General features: G+C 38.2%; 1 protein-coding gene across 1 annotated transcript in view; it reads right to left on the reverse strand.

Annotated features, from left to right (window-relative positions):
- The window catches only part of atrnl1b (attractin-like 1b), a 1,074,694-nt gene extending 1,069,122 nt beyond the window's left edge, over positions 1 to 5,572 (reverse strand). The window contains exon 1 of the mRNA XM_028795765.2: positions 4,293 to 5,572. Coding sequence (XP_028651598.1) covers positions 4,293 to 4,543 — 251 coding nt within the window. The 5' untranslated portion in view covers positions 4,544 to 5,572. The remainder of the gene's footprint in view (positions 1 to 4,292) is intronic.
- Positions 5,573 to 20,394: the final 14,822 nt, after the last annotated feature.

Genomic DNA, 20,394 nt, shown 5'->3' on the forward strand with positions numbered 1-20,394 from the left:
TAAATGTTATTGGATCTATTAGACACAGAAACATAACATGGTACCAAAAAATCCCATATCAAAACCATCAGGAGGCACGTAAGATTGCATTGCTCTATTTTCAATAATAAAAAACAATTACAAAGGATAATGGACCATGATGGCCAGAGAGAGATGCAACAAATTAAATAGGGGCACTGCAATTTCACTATTATGGACTAGCTTTATCATCGATCTTTATTTTACATAATGTCTATAATAATGAGCTGTCTCTCAAATGCTAAACAAAACAATTTACAATATTTATCTTCAAATCGAATTCAGTTACAGATGGAAATGCAAAAGATAGCAGTACACGCAGGAAAGAAAGTGAAATCAAAAGTATAAAAACAGGAAACACAAGAATTAGATATCAAGAGGCACAAAACAGGAATAAAATGCTGTGGTCTTTTATAATTATATTGTTTTATATAAACTGCATTTGTTAAAAGTGTTATTACAAAATTTCTGGTTAATTCCAAAGTCAAAGGCAAGTTTGAATAAATGCTGGAGTCAATATTATATATGAAACTTGACATGAAAATTTCACAGGTGGATCCAAGTGTGATTTTTTGAGATGAATGCACAGTTATTCATTGTTATTCTCAGTTTTTTATGTAAACAAACTTGTAAAATTCACTGATCAACCATGCAAACATGTCATAAGAGATTTATACATGACTCAAATGTCTCAAATGCATTTTTTTGATAAAGCATTGTATTGAAAGGAGAACATGGCATTTGACCAATGCTGTTCAATATAATCTATATTTTTACTTTTTAGACAAAACAACAATGGTTAAAAATCAGGTGACTGTAGACCTGATGTGCTATTTTAACCTGAGACTGACATACAGTATGTGAACAGTTACCATCCTAGAAAAGTGATTGGAAATTTAATTCTCACCAGGATGCCCAAAGTTAAAAACAGGCTCAGGGCAACAGCCAAAACATAGAAGAACTTAGAGAGGTGAATAGTAATTAGAATTAAACTCACCCCTTTCTGAGATATTTTTTTAAATTTAATGAATGCAAAGGCTAAAATACACTTCTTACAGTTACTTGTTTCTTTTTATTTACAAGCAATTTAATTATTTTACTGTGATAACAATATAATGAGGCTTCAAAATATATAATTTATGGATGCTAGGATATGACAAATTAGTTATCAGATTCTTCGGGTATAGAAGTTAGAACTTGTGAGGTAAGGGTAGTTATATTTAGTAATCATTGCATTGGAGAGTGGTGATGTGTTGCATGTTGATTAGAAGATGCAAGTGAGAATTTCACTGTTATCTGCACCCATGACAATAAACAGCCTATAAAACCAAGAGTTAATGCTACAAACAGTACATGTGAATGAGGGTACAGTTAACACTACCACAAGGCAAATTACAAAGGAATATCCAAAAAGAAAAAAAAAAATCATAATAATGTGCCACCCTCCCAGAGTAACAAATATATACATGGGATGTCGGACTCATACCTACAGAAATAATTTCAAAAAATGTTAAGAATTGGTATTTGGAATCTCAGAGAAATGTTTATATCAAACAACGTATTTGTTTCTTATTGAAGAATAATCATCTGGTTTTACCTGAATATATCTACTGTAGTTGTAAATACAGTGCATAAATAATTCCCATATTCAGTTTAAATTTAGAAAGGAGAAAAATAAACACAAGATTTCCCTAGGTCACGTTACTCATTGAGCATTTCATTTTCTAATTACAACTGAGTTTTACTTCAGATTAAAATTTAAAAATGTTCTCTTAAATGCATTTACTGGAACACTTTAAAAAAAAAAAAAAAAAAAAAAAAAAAAGATTTTCACTACAGATTACAATGTACCAACAGCCCAACCATACCTTCACTGCAAGTTGTTCAGAGAGACATACAGTAATAATTCTTATACCACTCTATGCATATACAGCATCTCTGTCTAGTTTAGTCTGCATTGGGAAATGTGAGGAACTAAAATTTCAGAGGGTTAAATGCTAAAGGTGGCCATGGCCTCCGTGTGCTAGATGCAACCAATAAAGTACGTGTTGCAACACAGTCAAGATAAATTATTCTGCTATAGCCCAACTGGCAAGGTCTGCCAACAAAATACCCAACAATTTTAGGTGCTCCTCAGGTTCTATCATTCACCGATTCTTTCCCCTCTCATTTCATCTGAACATGGCTTATCCCCAGCTAGGATATCTACTTCACAGTATCACTTTGGTTTACTTTCAGACTGCACACCAAATATACAATACATTTCTAGCAAACTGGCTTCATTTTCTGTTGCCATTTTTAAAAAGTCTTCAACTATCCAAAGTAAAAGATAAAATTTCTATGGAATTATTTAAGAATTCACTAAAATACTGCTTGATATGTGAATATTATTTGTTGTTAAGTTTAATATGAGCTTGCGCATTTGAGGCTGCTTTAAAAAAGACCTAATTTCCCTTTGGTGGTGTTTTGAACCATGCCATGTGAAATTGTTAAGAGTACATCAGAGCCTTTAGAATGCAAAATATTACAGGGTATTTGGTGTAGTCGGGTTTCAGAGCTGGGCCAGAGACCCTACTCTGAAAGTGAAATATTAAATTACATCAATGCACTCAACTGGTTCCTTGTGTGAAGTATGTCTGTAAGAGCTATAAAGTGATAAGTTACATTCAAGTACTTCTTAGAAAGTTTACAAAAAAGTTCATCACACAATATAACAAATACCCACAAATATAACGATGCTGCAACTTCACTCTTCAAAATGCTACACATCTAAAACAACTGCAATGATACTGAAAAGTTGGTATGGCTTTCCTGCTCACTGGCATATCTACTCTTAACTGTTGTCATGGGTATCAACTACAATTACCTTTCAGTCTTCTAAACCAAGTACCACAAAGTACAAAGGAGACAGGGCATATCTCAAGCTTACAGTTTAAGGCATAAAGTAATCTTAGAAGGACCAAAAAAACAGACCACAGGGCACAATTAAAAACATGTTTATTCTTTATCTGTAACACCAAACACTTTGGTTCTATTTGCCTTACCATTTTACCAATTGTAGGCAGTAATAAATATTAAAAAAAAAAAAAAAAACTTCTATTCCTAATGTCTGTTAATTTCATGGTGTGCCTCAGCATCACCAATTCTGTTACAAACCAACACATTTATTATTAGGTATCTGCGTAACTTCGCCGTTCTCACATTGTTTTCCTTTGACATTTGTTAGATTCCCTGGTGCCAGTGTGGTTGTGCTTTGTTATTGGGCGGTGGTCCTTCCAAGACCATTTTCTGAACGGCTGTTAAAGTGTTTAAACAGAAAATGGAGGGATGGTTGAGTCCATTTGAACGGCATTATTCTCCTTTGCTTTAGGAAGTGCACTCACACTATGCTCATTACGAAATGTGTAACATAAAATGATGGCTGATTGATTCGTGTCCCCAAGCCTAAATCAGCAGGTGGAAAATGAAGGACTGATTGATCAATCTTAGGGCAATCGTCTCCCTTTTATCATCGATCACCGCATACTACAATTTTCCAGCGGCTTTTCATCACGTGTTAAAAAGTAGCAGCACTTAGTAAACAAAGCGGTTCATGCTGTAAGGTCGGGTGCCAGCAAAACGTACTCAATGACTTCTGAGTTTTGCAATAGGGTCTAATAGACTTTTTACCATCTGCAAGCAAAAACACATCTATATTCATTCTCCAAAGGCTTATGTTTTTCCCCGAAGTGAGAGATGCCAAAATATGCCACTAAAAGTGACGTAAAGTGCGCTTCCCTTCTAAATCGAAAAGGACCGTGTCCGGATTATCCCCACTCGCCTCGTCCACGTCTCGAAGCTGAACACAGGGAGGAAGCCAGCGTTCAGCTGGACTGCGATTGCTAAAACTTTTCCACCTCTTCCCTAGGCGAAGGGGAATCCTCTAAAACTGAGAAGAGTTTCAGGATATGACGATAGGGTTTTTAAGAGGGAGTTACGTTTGACGGAGCTACTGAATACTGAAACCAACATTCACAATTATACACATCAGCCCAGCAACAATTTCCTTATTCCCGGTTTACTGTTACCATATTTTAAAGCAAGAGGATAGCGAGAGGGTGCATCACACATTCATAAAAACGCGTAACACACGGCCTACAATGGGTGCGCACTGATTCACGCACGATCCCAGGGGGAGCTTCAGTCAGGCTTTAGATTCGACTCTCCACGTCCCCCTGCTCGGCGCTAGCACACAAACGGCGGACCTTTCAGCAAAGTAACATGTATGTACTTACTTAAATCTGCCCTGGCAGTGCTGGCACTGATCTCCAACCCATCCCTGGTCACAGAGACACGTCCCGTTAAAACATCTTCCAGAGTAGCAATTCTTGTCACAGGGCTTGGAATGGGAAGCTTCGGCGTAGAGCACCAGGTAGAATAAAATATAAACCATTAAATATCTGTTGATGAGGACCCATCCGGAAAGTGAGTATCCGTGGCATGTGAAAAGTAGAAGTCCTTTTTGGAGATTCTTCGGTGCATCCATTTTATTTATTTTATTGTAGGGGAGGGGGTTAACTGACACAATGAAAGGTGTCACTGTTGAATCCTTTACTCGAGGAAAAAAAGGCTCCCCAGATTAATCCTTGCGAAGAATAGTATCTAAAATATATTAGATTCCATTGTACGAGAGTACATGATGTAGTAACTCAGAGTCCACATGTTTCTCTTTTTTTGAAAAGAGACAAACAAAGGAACGCATTTCAGCGGTAAAATTCAACTTTGAAGGAACGAAGTAGATGAGAATGTAAATTTTCCAAGGGCTCAATATATAACCCATAGATCGAGAGTCATGAAAAAGAATGTTGAGACAAAGGTACCTCCCGCTGACAAGCTTTCCTCTTTCGAAAATTTTAAAATATATACATATATTAAACAAACAAAAAAGCCACAAGACACGCGCGCACACGCTCTACAAAAACAATTGCACAGCAAATTATTCCGACGTCATTAAAAGAGACAGAATTTAATTATAAAGCTCATTTTATGCCTTTTTCTTTCCAATCAAAAATAATAATAAAGTACTTAAATTTAACACAATTAATAAACCCGTTCTACTAAGCTCTGTCCAGCAGCCATTTTTAAAGCGCAAATATTTTAATAAATAAATTCCGTAACAATAAACGAGAGTGCGAGTCTATGCATAGCCCGTCTCATGCCAGCCATGGCCGCTTCCCTTACCTAAATTAAGCGGCTAAAGGTTAAACGTCCCCTTTGAGCAACGCGACTGAAATTCCCAGCAACGCCAGGCTGCGCTGCTCAGTAATACGGATGTAGCGCTGCTTAGCGCGCACAAGGATGCCGCAAGGAGCGAGTCCGCTGGTCGAAATCACATTACCCTCAGCAATCACAGCTATACGTGCTGTCCATTTCTGTCAAAAAAAAAACCGATAAAACAATCCACTTGGCATTTTCTCTGTCCACGTTTAGGAGAGGAAATGTGCCTTATATTCCGCAAAACAGTCAGCCCCCTGCTCCCACCGCTCTCCTGCCTTCACCGCTGTTCTTGGATCAGGCGAACTCCAACACAAAGAACTGGGCATGCGCACACCTCAACCCGGCCTTAAAGAGACAGACTGGCTCGAGATCCCGTCTCCAACCTCGCTAAGTCAAGTATGAGCCTGTATAGATAGTACAAGAAATAATAAACTACACCGCATTTCCTATACATGTCATAATTTACGGATTAGCTGTAGTAATAAAAATAACTTTATTAATATAGCACCTTATCATATATTTACATGCAACCCAAAGTTTTTCCACAGAATTATCAACAAAAACATATACCACATTTACTTGTATTATTATCATCAATTAATACTATGATCATTTCAAATAAATGTTTGTATACTAAATAGAAATTCAACCAGGCATTATTAATCAAAATGTAACCACGTAAGTGCAAAACAAACCTTCGCTCTTATCAGAAAAAGGTTTTCTGATTAAAATATTTATACATTAAGGCTGACAATAGAACAACCATCCATCCATCCATCCATGCATTGTCCAACCCGCTGAATCCAAACACAGGGTCACGGGGGTCTGCCGGAGCCAATCCCAGCCAACACAGGGCACAAGGCAGGAACCAATCCCGGGCAGGGTGCCAGCCCACCGCAGTAGAACAACCAGATCTAATTAATATATATATAAATAAATGTATACAGTATATATCTACATTTTACCTAGGCATATGTACATGGCAACCCATTGAGTAGAAACAGTTTGATGTTATTAAAGTTAATGAAAAGATACGCAAATAAAATAGTCCTTAGCAGTTTCTGTTGATTTAGGATGTAGATAACGTTCTTGATTCCTGAATGTGATTGTTTGACCAGCTGACACGGAGAAGAGGAAAACAAAAAACTCCTAAGATGAGCCTATGGAGAAAAACAAACCTCTGGAGGGTCACAGTTGGAAGACAGAAACGAACAAATCAAATAGTTAGGTCTGATGGTAATTGGTTTCTGTATGATGAAAGTCAGAATGACCTAGGCCAGCCAGTCGCCCACCTTCCACTGGGGATAGATAGATAGATAGATAGATAGATAGATAGATAGATAGATAGATAGATAGATAGATAGATAGATAGATAGATAGATAGATAGATAGATAGATAGATAGATAGATAGATAGATAGATACTTTATTAATCCCCAAGGGGAACTGACATACTCCAGCAGCAGCATACTGATAAAAAACAATATTAAATTAAAGAGTGATAAAAATGCAGGTATAACGGACAGTAACTTTGTATAATGTTAACGTTTAACCCCCCACACCCCGAGTGGAATTGAAGAGTCGCATAGTGTGGGGGAGGAACGATCTCCTCAGTCTGTCAGTGGAGCAGGATAGTGACAGCAGTCTGTTGCTGAAGCTGCTCCTCTGCCTGGAGATGATACTGTTCAGTGGATGCAGTGCATCCTCCATGATTGACAAAAGCCTGCTCAGTGCCCGTCGCTCTTCCACATATGTCAAACTTTCCAGCTCCGTGCCTACAATAGAGCCTGCCTTCCTCACCAGTTTGTCCAGGCGTGAGGCGTCCAAGTGGGAGAGGTATCGGTGTAGCATATAGATGATGGCATCCACCGCTCCCACCTTCTCCTGGTATGCGAACTGCAGAGGATCGAGGGCGTGGTGGACCTGTGGCCTCAGGTGGTGAAGCAGCAGCCACTCCATGGTCTTCATCACATGTGAGTTGATACAGTTTGCACAGTTGATAATAAGGTTTCCAAGTCCTCCTCATTTCCTCCAGTACCCCAGGTGAATGTGGAATAGAGTACTCATATTAATGCATCAAGTAGCTAAATTCATAATCAGATCACTATATTATGATATAATTACTGGAAAGCCAGATTTGAAAAAGGGATTTAAGAAGTTTTTTTAAATGTTCCACAGATTTAGCTTTGTATATTTCTATTGGTAAATTTTTCCAAATTTTAGGTGCATAAAAACAGAAAGCTGCCTCACCAGTTCTTCTATGCTCAGATCTAGGGATAACAAGCAAACCAGAATTTACAGATGGTACGTAAGGAAACAGGCATTCTGAGATGTAGGTAGGAGCAAGATTGTTTAAAGCCTTATATACAAGTAGCAGTATTTAAAAATCAATTCTAAAGGACACTGGCAGCCAATGTAAAGATAATAGTATTGGGCATATATGCTCATATTTTTTCCTTTTGGTTGAAATTCTTGCCGCTGCATACTGGAAAAAAACTGTAGCTGATTTACATCCTATTTAGGTAGTCTTGATTGGAGAGCATTGAAGTAATCTAGTCGGCTAAATTCAAACATATGTACAGTATTAATTTTTTGGCATCTTTAAATGTTATAGGAGATCACACCCTTGCAATGTTCCTTAGATGGAAGAAAGCAGTCTTGGTAATATTATCTCTCCCTCCTCTTACCTGTAAACAACAAATTTCTTACAGAAATCTTAAAAATATCTGTCCCTCTGTTCTTTCTGGATCCATTTTTGATCTTTTACTGTCTGCACCTATTCCATTAACACTAGATAGTCTTGTTGACCACTATAACTCAGACCTTCATTCAGCATTAGATAAAACAGCTCCTTTAAAACATAAGGAAGTTTCCTTTAAGTGTCCAGCTCCTTGGTATAACTTAGAATTTCCATCTATGAAAGCAGCTGGCCGACACCTTGAGAGAATGTCACGTAAGACTGGCCTCACTGTGCACATCCAGGCTTTCTCTGACCACCAATGAGCTTACAGAGAAGCACTAACTGCTGCCAAGAACACCTATTATGGCAGAATAATAGAAAGTGGCCACGATAATCCAAGGGTTTTGTTTTCCGTAGTTAATAACCTACTCGAACACGCATCTGGCCCAACTACCTCTTCTACTGAAGTCTGTGAGGAATTCCTCCACTTTTTCCATAACAAAATTAAAGATCTAAATAATTCATCTAAACATCATCTGTTTATATCTCTCCCTGTTTTCTCACTCCATCCAGCTCCTTCTTTAAGTTCTCACCAGTCACATCTGTGTTTGTTAATAACCTGCTTTGTAAGATGAAGCCGACTACTTGTGTACTGGACCCCGTCCCCAGCACACTACTTAAATCCTGCTTTCATGCCATACTCCCGACTGTTACAACAATAATAAACTCATCCCTTGGCACTGGCTCTATACCGCTCACTTTTAAAATCACTTCTGTAACCCTAATGTTAAAAAGTCTGGCCTTGATGCTGACAATCTTAACAATTTTCGGCCTATTTCCCACTTACCTTTTCTGTCAAAAGTTCTTGAGCGTGTTGTAGCCTCGCAACTCACCAATTACTTAACCTCTAATAATTTGATGGAACCCTTTCAGTCTGGTTTCAGGGCGCAGCACAGCTGTGAAACTGCTCTGCTACGGGTAACCAATGATTTGCTTATGGCAGCAGACTCTGGACAAACCAGCATATTAATTCTGTTAGACCTCAGTGCAGCATTTGACACCGTGAAACATGACATTCTACTGTCCAGAATGGAGAACATGCTGGGTATCTCTGGCACTGCCCTCCAGTGGTTCAAGTCCTATTTGACTGATAGGCAAGAGTTTTTTAGTCTTGGCAACAGCAGATCCAGTTCAGCGCCAGTCACACAAGGAGTTCCTTAGGGCTCTGTCCTCGTCCCTCTTCTCTTCTGTATTTATATGCTTCCCCTTGGCCATTTTATTCGTATCTTTGGACTGGGTTATAATTTTTATGCAGACGATACTTAACTCTATTTCAATGTTAAAAGTGCAACTTCATCAGAGCTCTCTCAGCTCACAACCTGCCTCAGTGAAATTAATACCTGGATGGAGCAGAACTCTTTAAAATTAAATTGCAACAAATCTGAACTCCTGCAAATTGGGACTAAAATGCAACTTAATAAAATGAGCTCTTTCCCAGTCCATCTTGGCGGTGATCTCATCAGACCTGCCTCTACTGCAAAGAATCTTGATGTCATTTTTGATTCCTCCCTTTCTTATTCCGCCCACATAAATCACATTAAGAAACTTTCTTATTTTCACCTCCGTAACATATCCTGTGTTCGCTCCTTCCTCTTCTTTTCTAATGCTGAGAAAATTGTCCATGCTTTTATCACATCCGGCATAGATTATTGTAATTCCCTACTGGCAGGTGCCCCTTCTAATCTTAAATCACAGCTTCAGCTGTACTCAAGTTTAGAAAACACGTACATGTACAGATATTTTATTTGCATCTGCATTAATTTGCAGATCATTTACTAATTTCACTAGAACTGTTTCAGTACTATGATTTGATCTAAAACTTGACTGATACTTATTAAGAATAAAATTTTATACAAATAATCACTTAACTGCTGAAAAAATATTTTTGGTAGAATTTTACTGAGAAAAGGCAAATTGGAGATTGGAATATAGTTGTCTAAGATAGAACAATCAAGGTTATTTTTATTGAGCATCATAATTTCATTTTTGTGCTAGTTTGTAAATCACTTTGAGCAGTAGAATAGCTGTGCTACCCATCTAAGACAGGCTGAAATCTAAATAATCATCATAGACCTCTGCTATAATGTTTGCAGTGCACCATGCATTGCATGTCTCTGTTACAGGCCATTTGTTACAGGATTCTTAAAAGCAGCATTACTGTTTGTTATTTACCATTATAACCTTTGTAGACATAAAAAACTGAGCTTAGTTAATATTCATTTAATCAATATTGAGAGACTCTTCTGTTTTTACTTTACTCGTGCTGTCTAAGTTGTTGTGTTTATTTATTTGTTTCTTTGTTTATTTTTTTATTTTTTTGCTGTTTGCAATTGTAATATGATTGTTTGCCTCTTGTATAACACTTTGAGATACATTTTTTCTTTAAAAGTGTGTTGGGTAAATACATGTTTTGTTATAAAGTAACAGCTATTCTTGCAAAATCAACCCAATTAAAGGTATAATTACAGGTATACAGTAAGTGAGTGATTACAATCAATCAGGTTTTATTTTAGCCAACCTTGCACGATATAAACTTTTGTTATTTTGATACTTACCATTAAAGTCAAGTTGGCATCATAAAGGTTCAACAAGTGTTTAATGTTGTGACTGACAAGATTAGAAAAAGTTGATATTTAGCAGTCCAGAAAGGGCTACAAAGCAATTTCCTAGTCCCAACGACTCCACTGACCCACAGTGAGAGCCATAACCCCTAAATGAAGAACACTTGGAACAGCAATGATGGTAGCTGACCTACTAAAATTATTCTAAATAGAATGGTGTTAAAATCATCCAGAAAGTCACAGATGATTCTAAAAATCTTTCAAAGAATGTATGGCTTTTTTGTTGGTTCAGCAAAGCTCAGTGTTCATGACTTCACAATCAGAAAGACACAGCAAAACTTAACTTAGTGGGAAAAGTAGCAAGGCAATAACCACTGCCAGCCAAGAAAACCATAAGTGTTCATCTATTTCTTGTCAGAAAGCACCTGGGGGATTCTCATGTATTCTGGGTGAATATTCTATTGGGGCGGCACGGTGGCGCAGTGGTAGCGCTGCTGCCTCGCAGTTAGGAGACCGGGGTTCGCTTCCCGGGTCCTCCCTGCGTGGAGTTTGCATGTTCTCCCCATGTCTGCGTGGGTTTCCTCCAGGCGCTCCGGTTTCCTCCCACAGTCCAAAGACATGAAGGGTAGGTGGATTGGCAATTCTAAATTGTCCCTAGTGTGTGTGTGTTTGTGTGTGTCCTGTGGTGGGTTGGCACCCTGCCCGGGATTGGTTCCTGCCTTGTGCCCTGTGTTGGCTGGGATTGGCTCCAGCAGACCCCCGTGACCCTGTGTTTGGATTCAGTGGGTTGGAAAATGGATGGATGGATGGATATTCTATTGGCAAATAAGACAAAAGTCATACTGTTTGTATAATAAATCTGTGGCAGAGCGAAGGGCGCTCAGCAGGCTCCTATCAATTATGGAGAATCCACTGCATCCACTAAACAGTGTCATCTCCAGACAGAAGAGCAGCTTCAGCGACAGACTGCTGTCACTGTCCTGCTCCACTGACAGATTGAGGAGATCGTTCCTCCCCCAAACTATGCGACTCTTCAATTCCACCCGGGGGGGGTAAACGTTAACATTTAACATTATACAAAGTTATTGTCTGTTTTTCACCTGCATTATTATCATTCTTTAATTTAATATTATTTATTGTATCAGTATGCTGCTGCTGGAGAATGTGAATTTCCCATTGGGATTAATAAAGTATCTATCTATCTATCTATCTATCTATCTATCTATCTATCTATCTATCTATCTATCTATCTATCTATCTATCTATCTATCTATCTATCTATCTATCTATCTATCTATCTATCTATCTATCTATCTAATATAGGTCACGTTAAGTCCTGCATCAGAACATGATTCTATTAGTCATTGATGCTAAGGGAATGCTTTACTGCCTCAGGGTCTGGATGAATGGTTCTAACTGAAGGAACCTTGAATTCTGATCGGCACCAGAAACGTCTGGTTAGTCATCCAATAGCTCAAGCTGAACTGTAGCTGGGTCATGTAGGAAGACAATGATACAAAGTAAGCCTGTATACAAATGGCTATAGATAAGTAAAATTAAATTTTTGAACTAATCTAATCTAATCTAAAAGTCCAGACATAAACCCAAAATAGAGATGCTGTGGCAGGACCTGCAATGAGCAGCCCAAGTTTGAAAATTTACCAGTGTTACAAAATTAAAGCCATTCCAGCAGAAAGAGTGAGCTAAAATTCCTTCACAGCGATGTGAAAAACTGAAACAGAGTTATACATTTGGTTACAGTCAGTGTAAGAGGAAATTGCTTTTTCATACATTGCCAGTTGATATTGGATGACTCTGTTAATTCAATAAATGACGTAAGTAAATAGAATGTGTTATTTGTTCTCACTTGAGACTTTAATTTAATATTAAATTTTGGCTGAAGACTTGGAAACATTCAGTATCAACACACTGCAGCAACAGAGAATATCAGTAAGGGACAAATACTTTTTCATGACACCTGCTTTGTTTGTATTCTTATGTAGGTATGTACAGTACATATTTATTCAATTGGTTTTAAAATAATAACTTTAATTAAATGTATTTGTTGCTATTATAATCTATTTTTTAATTCACATATGTTGATTGTGGATGTAAACCATAGCTTTTAGAGATGGCACAGGGATTACCAGCTGCCTTTCAAAGGACCATAGCTGCTTAGTTGCTGCTCCAACCAGGTTGCTGTCTGTATAAGATGAGCATTCTCCCAATAACTGCATGGATTTCCGTGCAGTGTCTCTGGTTTTCCTTCCATATTTGAAAGGATGTGAGTGGTATGTTAATTGGCAGCTATAAACTGCATGCTAGGTTTGACTGTAGGTATGTGAATGGGCAAGCCCTACGATGGGTCACCAGCCTGTCCAGGGATGATTCCCACCTTGAAACAAAATTCATTCAAGGATTGAGCATACAGATCACTCATAAATAAAATGGCTGCCAAGACTACGCACACCCAAATCAACCAAGATCCAAAATTACTAACAGTAATGTCATTAATACAGAAGGCAAGAATGGGAAAAATAACAAATAGAATATGAATCATGAGATCAAAGCATGATTTTGGAGTTAATAATGACAGGAAGGTCATCAAATGTATAATGTTCTAGTGAGAGGATGCAAGTATGTGTGCACTCTAATTGGGTACATGGTGTCTTGTATAGAGTTGCTGCCTGGCTTGCATGTATTGTTGCTAAATCTAGACATGTATTGTATGGAAATACAAGTGCAAATGAAGTACTCCTTCCTTAGATAGGCTTCTGTACTTGTTATATTAATGGACTGCGTACCATAATGTGCTTTTATATGAACAAAAATATTTCTTTTGTGTGTAGCAATTACTAAAATGAAATCGAATAAATACCTGGTTATATAGAAGAGATTGCACTGATTAGGAAATTCTCTGAAATGAAGCAAAACTGCATTCTTACATGAATAGAGTTGCCAGAGTAAAAGGCTCCTCTCCTTTGTTGAAGACAAAATTTGCACAAGATGTAGTGCCTTTCAGTTTTTGACAAACAAATGCCCCTTTTCAGAAGACCACAAGTAGATGTCAAAGGCATGGCCATTTATTAACTACTATACTGTATATGTTGTCTCTAGAAGAGAAGAGAATTGCAGAAAGGAAAGTCTAAACACAAGGACAAGGTGACTATGGTGGAATTTGCACCTTAATATGTGGAGGCACTTCAGATAACTTAGTTTAAATGCAAAAAAGGGAGATAGAGTGGATTTGTGGGAGCGGCTTGTTGCCAAGCTGCCTTGTTGTGTGCAGCATGGAGTATTATGAGGCATGGCTAAGTGAAAAGCAGATGTTAGTTAAGGGAAAATCCGCTTTTTCTGTTTACCCAGTGTCTCAGATATCATGCAAGCCAGATTATGGCTACATCTGGACTTTACCTTATGTGGTGAATTCTCAATCGGCAATCTTTTAAATTTAGTAATTATACACAAATGTTTACATACATTGGTTATTTTTGAAAAAAATTAACATTATAAAAAATGAGAAGCAGCGTCGGTTATTTTTTGTTTGGAATAATATTCCCAACCTGCAAACACCTGACAACATAATCATTGTTATCAGTAGAAGCTGATGATAGTAAATCAGAGATGGAATGAGGGTTATTAACCTTTGTCAGTCTTATACAAATGGACCAGTAGGTATGTGATGACCCTTGTATTATGTTTTTAGAATTTTGTAATGAATAATATCATGATGCACATTAACAATTAGAGCTTGGGTTGATGGGATGCGCACTGTTCATTCAACTGTATAAATATTGCCATGACTCAGCTGGCACAAATAAAAATCATTTTATTTTTGCCCTAAATATGCTGAGTCACTTAGTTTGAATTAGTAACATGAAGACTTTGAAAAGAAAACAGCAAATGGTCATAAAAGCTTTGTCATGCTCTATCACATGTTTTCAAATAGGGCCCTAATGGACAAACCCACAAGGACTTGCTCCACTCTTCTGGCCAAATATGTTTGTTTAGGCATTTGCTTGGCATTTGTTTTTATACATTTGTAATATGCATTGTATTTTGATTTGAAGTAAAGTACCACTTCAATATTTATATGTATGATTCCATGTAAACGTATTATTGTGATGTTTGGTTTTAAGAGCAAAGGCCATGTGTTTTCCCCATCCATCAACAAAAAAATGATTAATGAGCAATAGGAAGCAGCAATAAAATAGAACATGGAATGCTGAAAATGAAATACCATCAACAGGCAACACAACGTGACAATTGAAAGGATGTTAAATTTGTCCTGCTAATTAATGGTTTGTCAGTTTATGTAACAGAGTACTGTAACTGAATTGAAAGAAGATTCCATAAATGTACGGTAACTGTGTATTCAGAGTTTCTGTATTATATAGCAGGCACAGGTTTCCCTACTGCTAGGTGTTTTACTGTACAGCAGCTTCAGATTTTCAGTTAATCAAGCACATCGTGCATTTATCAGTTTCTGCTTATCAGTTTAAACTGGCCACAGATCAGCAAGATTTGAAGATTGCAGGATGTACCCTGTCTTCGATCTCCTGTGTCTTATTTCTTGTGCTAAATGCCCAGAAGTAATTTAAAGTAATGGGTTTGGCAGAAATAAGTTCACCAAGCTCACAAAGATTCATGAGGCAAAAAAAGGACAACTGAAACTCCTTTCTTCTGTGTGGTACATAGGTACAGTTTTTTGAGAAGAGCATCTATTTATGCAGATTCCTCTGTGAAAGGGTCTGCCATTGCAGGTGGTAGCCACTGCTAGAGACTTTCTGAAACAAATAAATGATTTATGACCTAACCATGAGTTTTTCTCTTGATCCTGCTCACCAGACAAAGGATCTTTTTTGCAAAACTTTGAAAAAAGTTCAACACTGATCATAATCTGTGGGAATTGTTTGCATAGACCAAAGATTTTGAGACCACCAGAGAAGGAAGAAGAATACTCCTGAAGTGCTCATTACTGGTACAGGTCTTTTATTTTCTATTGGATTTTTTTTATTTGAAGAATTATATATACAAAACATATATTTAAAGGTGGCTTATTGGTGAAGTGGTTAGAAGGACTTGGGTTCAAATCCTAGTCTGGTAACTGTTTCAGTTTCCCTCTCCCCTTGTGTTAGTGAGGGTTTTTCTATGCATACTCCCGTTTTTCACAGACCTGCTTCTTAGGTTAATTAGCAGCTGTAAATTGGCCCTGGTATGAGTGGCTGTGGACGAGTGCATGAATGTGCCTTGCAATGGAGTACCACTTGAAATGGAATTAACTGCTTCAGAAAATGGATGGATGAATTTTATTGTTTTTTCCACTGCTTTAACTATAAAACCTGAAATGTGATTTCTAATGCATGATATAATATATTCTATTATAACAGAATCATACTGCAAATTAATATTGAATGATACCTTAGTTAATATAAATTTTAACATTTCAGAATGGAATGCTTATTAGCAAAATTCTATTACTGTAAATTATTCATGCATCTGCTAGTTATACATTGTTATATTCAGTGATCATATACCCATGAATGCATCCTCCATGCTGTGAGAGTTTGAGTGAGTGCTCTAATGGGGTCACCAAAAAGGCTGGCTGGTGCTTTGAATCCCACCAGTGTTTGGCAAGTGATAGGAATGACCCTCTTATCTTAGTGGGCACAGTGCTACTCTCATGCAATGTTTAGTACTTAAAATTAAGTAACTGTCAATTTTAAATTATAGAATAAACTGCTGTAACGTGCTTCCTGAGATTATGTGCTATAATCAGAATTAATTTGCAATGTGCTTTGTGTACAACTAAAGACACTTTGTCAAGTGAAAAACATTGATTGTTTTCCTTGCCTGTGTTAAGATCAAAATATGATCAAGTATATGCCCCTCCACTTGAGTCGTCATTTTGTGCTATATTACAGTATGCAAACCTAATAAACCTAATAATTATTAGTTTTTGCATTAAAACTACAATATCAAAGTGAAAAAAAGTTGTACATAAACCTGCTAAACTACTATAAAACAGAAAATAGATGACCGAATAAGTATTCAAGAGCCTTTTTCTAAAATAGCAAACTAGTAATCTTCTTGGACACAAACATTTGTCAAACCTTTTTATTTACCATGGAAAAAAGATAACAAAACAAATCATTTTGTCCATCAAGCATATATAATCATCATCATCATCATCATCATCAAATGTTATCCATCAAAGCATTGGTGACATCAGAATGGTGTTTGGCTTAGATAAGTGCACCACTGCAATCATCAAGGGTAGCAAACTTGACAAAAGTAGAACCATCCTGCTGAATGACAAAACAGAATGTCAGAGTCAGAGTCAGGAAGATGCCAATAAGTATTTGGATGCTAATGAAAGTACTGGTTTTCAGCACACTAAGATGAAGGAGAAGACAGCAAAGCAATACTATTGACAACTCTACCTTTTTCCCAAGTCTAAGGTTAATGGGAAGATCAAGATCTCGGCACTGATTCTAGTCACCAAGTATAGCTTTGGAATCATCAACTGGAAAAGATCTAAGATTGAGATGGTAGACACCAAGACCAGGAAGCCCCTGACCATGCATGGAGTTTACCATCCTAAAGCAGACGTTGAGCGACTCTATAACACGAAATATAGCCTATATTTTAAAGACTATATATTCAGCTCTCTGTTCTCTCTTGGTGTGTTTTGTATTGCTGTCAGTTGATTGTAGTTCTCACCTTCTTTTGCTTTCTTAATCTGCTAGTTGTTTTATTCCTTTTAAAATTTGTCTTTTTTACACTTCGCATTTATTTTGTTTAAATGTCTGGTTTGTTTTATTTGATTTTATTGTGCAGCACTTGTTTGGTTGACACTTGTTTTCTTTTAAATGTGATATATAAATAAATATAAAATGAATGAAAAATGGAACTGTGACCATGCACTTATCAAATTCATCTTTTTGTACAATAGCGTCTTTGTTGGCTTGAGCAACTACCTCAAGTTTGGAAGAAATATGTTCACCAGGCTCTCAAAGATCCATGAAGGAAACAGAGCAAAATTCTCCCGCATAGCACCAGCAGAGGAAATTGAGAGCAAATATTTGCCAGCAACAGTTAGTTCATCAACCAATCTAATATGAAGCTGAGACTCAAGATCAACATTGAAGAGGAGAAGAGCAAACTGCTGAGAAAAAGCTAAAACACAGTACAATTATACCATAGGCCATGCATGGAAAAAAGTGGCATTGTTAGACAACTCCAGGCTGAAGGGAGAGACTGAATGCCTAATCATCACTGTAAAGGACCAGGTACTCAACACCAGGTACCACCGGCAGAACATCTTGTGGAAGCAGGTTGACAGCATTTGCAAAATGTGCAGCAAGGCTGATGAAACAGCTAAGTGTACGATGCTTAGATCTACCAAATGAATAAACTGGCACAACAAAGTTACTAGGTATCTACACTTATCACTCTGCAGCAAGCTAGGTGGTACTACCACACACTGGAGGCTGTCATCAACATCTGAGGCACTACCATCTTGTGGAACATTGCAATGCAAGCTGATAGCACCATTTCAGCTGATAGTCATAATATAGTGGACTATCACAAGGAGGAGAAGCAATACCTACCGATCAATGTAGTGCTCCCAGATGACAACTCAAAGAAGCTGAAAATGAGAGCAAATATAAAGGTTTGGAGATGGTAAGATATTGGGCACCAAGTCTAGAGTTGTGCCTGTGGTATTCAGGGCTCTTAATAACATCAAGAAAAGATTTAAAAAGAATCTGTAGGAGCTGACAGGACATCACACAGCCCAAGAAGTGCAGAAAATCTCACTGATGGCAAATTCATCCATACAGCCCCTCTCAAGGAGATTGGTTCCAGAGTCCAAGCTGTGCGTCGAGGAGAGCCTGACTATATCTAACCAGAACCTGTCGATGGCAAATTGCTGTGGTTAAAACAAAGTAGTATTAGATTGTATTTTAAAATTTAAGACACTCAAGGACATATTAAATATAAATGTACTGAACATGTTAGGATAAAATTATTATTATTTGGCTGACTCCATTAGCCAAAGCAACTGAGATACAATTGGTTACTTTTCTTTTGTTTTTCCAATTGCAGCACAGGCAGGTGAAATAATTTGTTCATGGTCACAGTGTCAACAGCAGGATTTGAACACACAACCTCAGGGTTTGAAATCCATCCATCCATCCATTTTCCAACCCGCTGAATCCGAACACAGGGTCACGGGGGTCTGCTGGAGCCAATCCCAGCCAACACAGGGCACAAGGCAGGAACCAATCCTGGGCAGGGTGCCAACCCACCGCAGGACACACTCAAACACACCAAGCACACACTAGGGCCAATTTAGAATCGCCGATCCACCTAACCAGCATGTCTTTGGACTGTGGGAAGAAACCGGAGCGCCCGGAGGAAACCCACGCAGACACGGGGAGAACATGCAAACTCCACGCAGGGAGGACCTGGGAAGCGAACCCAGGTCCCCAGGTCTCCCAACTGTGAGGCAGCAGCGCTACCCACTGCGCCACCGTGCCGCCCATGGGTTTGAAATCCAACGTCTTAACTATTATGGCATACTTCTGTATGATAAACTGCCAAATTAAAAATCTGAGACAGCTAAAAGAGAATCTATGTTAGGGAGAAGGCAGAATTGAAGACTTGCATTTTAAGGGGGTGGGTGAATTCCAGAGCTCAGGAGGTATGTAACAAAAGCCAAGCTGCTCCCTCACCATGGAGGAGAATCTGACTGATGGGATGACAAGAAGGCCAGAAGATGATGAATTGAATGAGCTTGTGCATAATCTTCAAGAAGGTGGTCAGATCATGAACTTTGTGGGTGAGCATGAGTATTTTATAGTCAATTTTGGTGTTTAACCCGAATCCTGTTTACATAGAACAGGGATGACATAATAATGGGCCTTAATTTAACATAATTTAAGCAGAATTATGGGCCAGACTGCAGACTATTTATAAATTTAGCAGGAATGAAAGCCGAAAGAGTATTACAGTAATGTAACATTGTGGTTGTAAGTGCTTCAATTTAGGTCTTCGCTGTGGAGTGGAATACTGAGGAATGAAGTCTACCCCAGCATATAAAATTAAAAAAAAGTTAGAAAGCTGTCAAAAATAAAACCAGGGTTTTTAGCTCAAGATAATAATAGTTCCAATAAATAAGTTAAAATCCCAGCATCGGAAGTTAAAAGCCATTATGTTCTTTTCTCTTCCTCACCCAGTCCTTGTCAGGACAATGGGAAACCTCAAGGTCACAGCTCATTGCATCCCTGGATCCCACAATTCAATCTATTCTGTAGTCACATGCAGCACCCATGGTGCCTTATCCATCTTAGGATCCAGCTGCATTTGGTTCCCTCTTAGACGCAGCTCACCAAATCCCCAGATCCTGCGACTGGATCTGAGCTGCCACACACAGTTCTCAGGGCACCTCGCCCATCTAATGGATGCCACTGTGCCTGAGCCTCCCTCATTCAGCTTGTTCTGGTGGCCTCTACTCCTCTCACCTGCTCCCCTGCTCAACTGACAAGGGTGCTGTCACCACACAGACTTTACATGCAGCCTTCGACTCTGCTCTTCCTCAAACTGTCAGCCTGTTCGAGGCTGCCTTTCCTTCACTCCCTTTACTCTCTACTGAGTGTCCACGAAACCAAAGATCAAACAAATCTCCTTTCTGCATTAATCTGCTCTATTTTTTAAACAAGCTGATCTGCAGCTGGTGTCTGCTTATTACCACAATTACAGCAATCATTACATCAAGCCAGCAAAGAGTAAAATAGGTTGAGCTCAAATCTTTGAA

The sequence above is a fragment of the Erpetoichthys calabaricus genome, chromosome 2 (assembly GCF_900747795.2).
Source record: "Erpetoichthys calabaricus chromosome 2, fErpCal1.3, whole genome shotgun sequence".
Classification (NCBI taxonomy): Eukaryota; Metazoa; Chordata; class Cladistia; order Polypteriformes; family Polypteridae; genus Erpetoichthys; species Erpetoichthys calabaricus.